At 44.4% G+C, this 7,009-nt stretch overlaps 1 protein-coding gene across 2 annotated transcripts; it reads left to right on the plus strand.

Moving 5' to 3' along the window:
- The first annotated feature begins 3,567 nt into the window (after positions 1–3,567).
- On the plus strand, positions 3,568–5,559 carry CNR1 (cannabinoid receptor 1 (brain)). Of its 2 annotated transcripts, XM_009333092.1 has the most exons (2): positions 3,625–3,694; positions 3,788–5,046. In XM_009333092.1, the coding sequence occupies exons 1-2, from the start codon at positions 3,625–3,627 to the stop codon at positions 5,044–5,046; spliced, it is 1,329 nt and encodes a 442-aa protein (XP_009331367.1). The 2 variants fall into 2 exon arrangements, with proteins under 2 accessions (XP_009331368.1, XP_009331367.1); XM_009333093.1 differs by having other exon boundaries at positions 3,568–5,559.
- The last annotated feature ends 1,450 nt before the right edge of the window (positions 5,560–7,009 follow it).

A 7,009-nucleotide genomic window follows, 5' to 3' on the forward strand; every position in this document is an offset into this window, starting at 1 on the left:
GAGGGGACCTCGCTGCAGCACACAGCCCTCATCCCAGCCCCGTCCAGAGAGGAGGGGTCTGTGCAGGGGACCCTTGTCCGCTAGGGAGGCTGTGAGAAGGCTCCCAGAGTATTTCGTGTAGAGATGTTAATGGGTCTCGGGCAATATGGGTTTGGGTTGTGTTGAAGCCAGCTGCAAAGAGCAGTGTGGCCACGTGGAGTGCGGTGTCCCGTTCTTGTGGGCAGTACCTCCTCGCAACTCCAGGTTTGGACAGAAGAGCTCAGAGCCAAAATTGGTGTGACACTGGCACGTCCACCTAACCAAACAAAAAGACCAGGAACCAGACCACCACTCCCAGCATCAGCTTTTCAGTCTCTGTCAAATCGTACACCACCTCAGACTGTGACCTGGCTTCTCCCGATAACCTCAGTGCCAAAGGTCCAGTCTTGTTTTCACTAGGCAGCCGTCGAAAACCTCACCGATCGCTTCAGCGCGTTTCAGTATTGTAGCTTATAGCAGGGCAAGCTAGTATCTAAATTAAAATAAACAAAATTCCAGTAAAGTGCAATTCCAGATCAGGCGAATGGCTGTTTTACTGTAACTTTAATAAAAATCAACTGCTACTTGAATAGGTGCATGCACACATACTGCTAGAAATTTCCAATTATGATATTCCCAGCAGCAAACAAAAACAAAATTAATGTCAGCTGCATCCCCCAAAGCCTAAACTACACCACTAATGAACTCCCAAGTACTCTCAAAGAAAACTCTCTTTGCAGAGACAATAAGGTGGAAATTACTGTAATAATCTCAATGTAAAAATACAGAAGGAAAAAAAATCATTGAAATTCAGAGTAAGACTTGCCTCTCCTGATCCCATTAACTATGTCGCTAGCATAGCATATGCATGCATAGTGATACTGTCACATAACTCACTGCCACCTTCAAAAGAGCACGCAGGAATTCGTGTTCTTTCATTTGTATTTCAAACAAAGGTAGGGGTTGCACGGTGGCTTGCACCTTATTCTGAGGAACTCTGTACTTAACATGACTCCAGCAGGGACCAGCTACCTCATAACAATTTGTTTGTCTGTCTAGTAGAAGTGCTCAGTTGCATACAATTTTTAAAGTTTTACTCAAACATAATCTTCTCGACATGGGGCTCTGGCGTTAATAATTTAAATGGTTGTCTTTTTTCTGTCAGAAATAAGCTGGAGTAACAGAGGTACTACAGCCATCTTTACATGTTTATAGAACTACTTGATAGATTTAATATTTTTTGGGTAGTTTTCAAATGAATAACACATTCTTCACTTCTGGTTTTAAACTGGTGTTATAATGCCAAGTTTAAAGTTGCCAGACTTCACCCAAAGCAGATTTGTCAGTTGTCAGCAGGGTCATCTTTGCAACATGTAACATCTGCAAATTCTACTAGGAACAGCTGTAAAGCACCTTCTGGATGAAAAGTATGTTACGTGTTAGATTATTGCTGTTCATTTTTAATGTGTGCTTCAGTGACATTTCCCTCCCTTTCTGCGCAAACCCTCAAAATTAAATTCCTTAATATTGTCTGTCTGTCTAATAATTATGTTGTTATTTGCTGAGCAACGTTGTCTGCAAAAGCTGAGAGAGCAAGTGCCTGTGTTGTGGGTTAGACTATCCTGGTAAGAGTTGTTTATACTCAATCCTTGTTTCCAGCGCTGGAGTTGCAGTGTCTTCTGGAGGTCTAGGTTCCTATATTTCCTGTAACACTCAATGTCCAGGCCTGCTGAATCAAATGGAGAACTTCAGTGAACTATGGAAAAAGTCTTGAGTGTTCAGGTGCCATTTGTAAGTGCAGTATAAATATCTCATCAGCCAAATGATCTCTGCTTCTTTTGGAAATGCTCATGATTTCTTCTTGTTTTAGGTATTGGTATTGTTGTAGAGATGAATCGTTTTCTTCTTTCTTTTAGTTTTCATGGGAAAACTGAGCTGTGGTACCTACTGTGCGAGACTCCTTTTTAGGAGTTGAAGTGATCAGTACTCCAGGTTTTGGCAGATAATCTCTAGTGGCCTTTCTGTCCATTTATTGTCAGTTGTGTAAAGCGAACAGGTTAAGTCAGTACAAGCCTATATATGGCATCTGGGATTTCTTGGGTGTCACGAACAATTTCCTCCATTCTAAAAGCATGAAAAAGCTTGGTTTTGCTCCTGTTGCTGATGTAATCATCGAGACGTCCCATAGCAGATGCAGAATAGCTGTAGCACACCGAAGCAATGATTCTGGCTCTTATTTACATTCAGACCACTCTCAGCCACTCTGGCGGTGGAAGGGGGCCCTAAAGCAGATGTTCAATGCATATTCAAGGCATGATATGTGGGCAAAGGAGCACAGCATAATAAGAGCTGTAAAACCTGTCTTACATGTTGATGCATGTAAGATGCTCAGATGCTGATGAGGGTGCTCTCCCAAGGGTACCCTGACTGGGCGTTACACCCTGCAATTACTCACCATCCACGAGCAAAGGCTGGGCGTGATGGGACTCAGAGACCACTGGCTGCCTGGGGACCTTCTGCTGGGCTCCTCGTTTCCGAGGGGACAGAATGTTTTTGAGGGTGTCCCCAACAGGACGAGTTACATTTCCATGCTTCTCGCAGGAGCAGTGGCTCCTGGTCTCTTTTGCTTGGTGTTTTGGCCAGAGCTGTACTCTGACCCAAACTTGGTGCCATGTTTTTCTAGGCAAGCGTGAACTGCTCTGACTGGGGCTTCTGATCCACGCAGAATGGATCACTGATGCACTCACTGACTGAGCAGCGCTGGTCACTTTTCCTGAAACTGTGGACAGGGCTGAGTAACAACCCACCTCCCCCACAGAGTCTTTGGACTTTGGTAATCCCAGTTGCCTTGGTATGCTTAGCAGAAGGAAGGAATAGAGTAAGGAAGCTATATCCAGATCCCTGTATTTGTAGATGAAACACCTTGCTAATAAATTTGCAAGAACAAATTCAGGATGTTAGTAGACCTCAGATTGCTCTAACAGGGTAATGTGAATACGCAGGCATACTGGGTGAACTGTGAAGGTTAGAGTGCATGGCTCTTTCCCCGTTCCCTCTCTGTTGTCAGGTTTTCAAAACCCTCAGTGCCTTTTGAAAGAAAATCAATGAAGGTGATGATTCAGTTTAATGCTGCTCCTGCAGTGGCACGTGGTATTATCTAAACGAAGCAAGTCCAAGGAATATTGGTCTGCAAAGTGCTTTGCAATCAGAAGCCAAGTTCAGATCTAGAGAAAAATATCTTTCTGGTGGAGCGGCTCAGAATGTTTTGATGAGAAATGAAAATTACTTTCCTGTGGAATACTCAATTCCTTGCACCTCCAGTTTTCACATCACTTCTTAGTGTAATTCAGTTTCAGTGAAATCCAGGTGATTTCTTTCTGAGTGCTTGACTCACCCTGATTCCTGCAGGTGGCAAAGGCTAGACCTGCACTGAATACAAGAGAAAGGTTGATTTTGTTTGACACAGTTCAGCTAAGCTGTTTGTGGAGTTTGTCTCCAATGAGAGAGAGAATCACTTAATGAAGTCTGATCTTTTCCCCTTCTAGGATTTTCTCCGATGCATTTTTCCGTCACCCAAGTCTCTCTGAAACCAACAAGACTGGGGTTATGAAGTCAATCCTAGATGGCCTCGCAGACACAACTTTCCGAACAATCACAACAGATCTCCTTTACGTCGGCTCCAACGATATCCAGTACGAAGACATGAAAGGCGACATGGCATCCAAGCTGGGATACTACCCCCAGAAGTTTCCTCTCTCTTCCTTCAGAGGTGATCCTTTCCAAGAAAAAATGACTGCGGGAGATGATCCCCTGTTAAGCATTATTCCCTCAGATCAGGTCAACATCACAGAGTTTTACAACAAGTCCCTGTCCACGTTTAAGGATAATGAGGAGAACATACAGTGTGGGGAGAACTTCATGGATATGGAGTGCTTCATGATCCTGAACCCCAGCCAGCAGCTGGCCATCGCCGTGCTGTCACTCACCCTGGGCACCTTCACGGTCCTAGAGAACCTCCTCGTCCTGTGCGTCATCCTCCACTCCCGAAGCCTCCGGTGTAGACCCTCCTACCACTTCATCGGCAGCCTGGCTGTAGCCGACCTCCTGGGCAGTGTGATTTTTGTCTACAGTTTTGTGGATTTCCATGTTTTCCACCGGAAGGACAGCCCCAACGTCTTCTTGTTCAAACTGGGTGGAGTTACAGCCTCCTTCACCGCCTCCGTAGGTAGCCTTTTCCTCACGGCAATAGACCGGTACATATCTATACACAGGCCACTAGCTTACAAAAGGATTGTTACCCGACCAAAGGCTGTCGTAGCGTTTTGTGTGATGTGGACCATCGCTATAGTAATAGCCGTTCTTCCTCTGCTCGGCTGGAACTGCAAAAAGCTCAACTCTGTTTGTTCGGACATATTCCCTCTCATCGACGAGACGTACCTGATGTTCTGGATCGGGGTCACCAGTGTCCTCTTGCTGTTCATTGTCTATGCCTACATGTACATACTGTGGAAGGCTCACAGCCACGCTGTTCGCATGATTCAGCGGGGCACGCAGAAAAGCATAATCATTCAGTCTACGGAGGATGGTAAGGTACAGATCACTAGGCCTGATCAAACTCGTATGGACATCAGGTTAGCCAAAACCTTGGTCCTTATCCTAGTCGTTTTAATCATATGCTGGGGCCCTCTCCTCGCCATCATGGTATACGATGTCTTTGGGAAAATGAACAAGCTCATCAAGACAGTCTTTGCCTTCTGTAGCATGCTCTGTTTGCTGAATTCAACAGTGAATCCCATCATCTACGCTCTGAGGAGCAAGGACTTGCGACACGCCTTCCGCAGCATGTTCCCCACCTGCGAAGGAACCGCGCAGCCCCTCGATAACAGCATGGAGTCTGACTGCCAGCACAAACACGCCAACAACGCGGGGAACGTGCACAGGGCTGCCGAGAGCTGCATTAAGAGCACAGTTAAGATTGCCAAAGTTACCATGTCTGTCTCCACAGACACGACTGCTGAAGCGTTGTAAGTCAGAGACTTCTCAGCGTTGTGAGGAAAGGAGTCGGTTTAAAAAATAAAAAAAATTCAACAACAGAGAAAACCAAACCCGTGGCTTAACGTGTTTGTACCCTCCTGTAATATTTTTTTGGTTTGTCATTGTAAGCTGAGCGATGATTGTGTTAAGAGCATTACCATCAGCCAGTTCTTCAGGCTTTACAATTAGGGATTCGAGCTAAATTTTCAAAAGTTTTTTTCTCAAAAAGTGTTTACTGAATAATAGTAAGTTTCCTGAAAGAGCACAGAGAAAATAGCAACGGTTCCTTTTGGAAGCGTGAAGAAAAATTGTGAAACCTAATTGAAAACGAATGCATCCTAAACCAATACCATCAAATAAGAAAAAAAGCCTTGTAATCATGCTGTTCATTTCAATGTGCAGTGTATTTCATGTCTGTAAGTAATAGGAGTTTTTGATTTTTTCCCAAAAGCGGCAGTGCTGAGTTTTAGAGGTTTTGTAAAACGTGTCGTGTCCCGTGAATTGTATGCCGTTTTATTATGTGTTATTGATATTTGTCTGATTAAACAAAGTGATAAGGTAGACTTCCGTGGAAATAACGTGAAACGTGATATGTAAACCCCACTGAAAACACATACTGTATTTGAAGAATTCCTATGAGCTATTTTGGAAATTTTACACTTTTAGTGGTATTCTGTGGACTTAGAGGAGAGGCTTTGTGTTCTTCTACTAAAATTATTTCCCCACTACCTTTTCCTTTCACATGCATACGAGAGTAACAGCAACAAAGGAATAGAGGAGGAATGTAAGAGAGGAATGCACTGGTTCAGACTTTTAAATACCACTGCGTTTATACAGAAGGACGTTTATGGTTGTACAGACGATCGCCCTGCTCTCGGGCGTTGCATGAATACGAACGCTGAAAGGCGAAGGTCGCCGATATTGGCTCCTTTAACGGGCTACTGGTTTTAAGCCACACGCTGGTGCTGGACCACTGAAGACAGCATGTGTCAGACTCAATGTGCGATGTTATCACTGTGCATTTGATGTATACTTGAAGTGTGTCGCATTCCTGTATCCCAGGTTTAAGCAGATTCAGAGCCTGAGATGCCAAACTCCCATCTTCACTAAAAGAGGAGGAAATATTGTCAGACTTAGACATTTTCTTATTGTGTGAGCGTGTATATAAATAAATATCTATGTGTGTGTACGTGTGTGTGTGTGTGTAAGTATACTAATCGGTGTGAGTCATGGTAGCATAACTAAGATAGGTCACTATGACCAAATGTAAACTGTATTTCTTGTTGCACGCTTTGCACACGAATTCTGTTTCTAAAATTGAGTTCTTCCAACTGATTACTGATGAAAGTACCATATTAAGAACATCCCGATCCACTCTGAGAGGTGTATCCGTGTGCTAGAGAAAGCAACCTTTCAATTGTACTTGAGAATAAGGGGAAACAAGAGGCAGAGCATGGCATGAGCCTGCACTGACAACTGCAGTGGCTGTCGATGGTGTTCCTGAAAACTAAGAAAGCCAGAAATAAATGATAATTTGTTTTAAGACCGTCAGTATTTAAATCTGATTGCTTGCAATGAGGCGAGTCTCACTGTGAAATCAGGATACAGATGACAAGGTTTGACATCATCAGCTTCGAGGAAGGAGAAGTTACTGAAGGAAAATGGCACCTCTGTTCCCTGGTGGGATTGTTTCTGCAGCCTGGGACTTTCACAAGGAGCATGTTACCAGATAGTCTTTGAGGCATGGATATTCTGTAATTCCATTCTGAATCAGAAGGTACGGGGTCCTCTTCTCTGCTGCCTTGCTTTTTTGGACCGTTTCCTCACCCTTCTGGCTGATTTCTGCCAAAATAGCTGCAAAGGCAGCTTAGCCCGTTAGCTCCCTGACGCTTGCCGCAGGAGGGGTGACTCCCTCAGTGGCACTGGGCGAGTGGAGCCAAATCCATGCTGCCATGCC

The sequence above is a fragment of the Pygoscelis adeliae genome, unplaced genomic scaffold (assembly GCF_000699105.1).
Source record: "Pygoscelis adeliae isolate BGI_AS28 unplaced genomic scaffold, ASM69910v1 Scaffold57, whole genome shotgun sequence".
Taxonomy (NCBI): Eukaryota; Metazoa; Chordata; class Aves; order Sphenisciformes; family Spheniscidae; genus Pygoscelis; species Pygoscelis adeliae.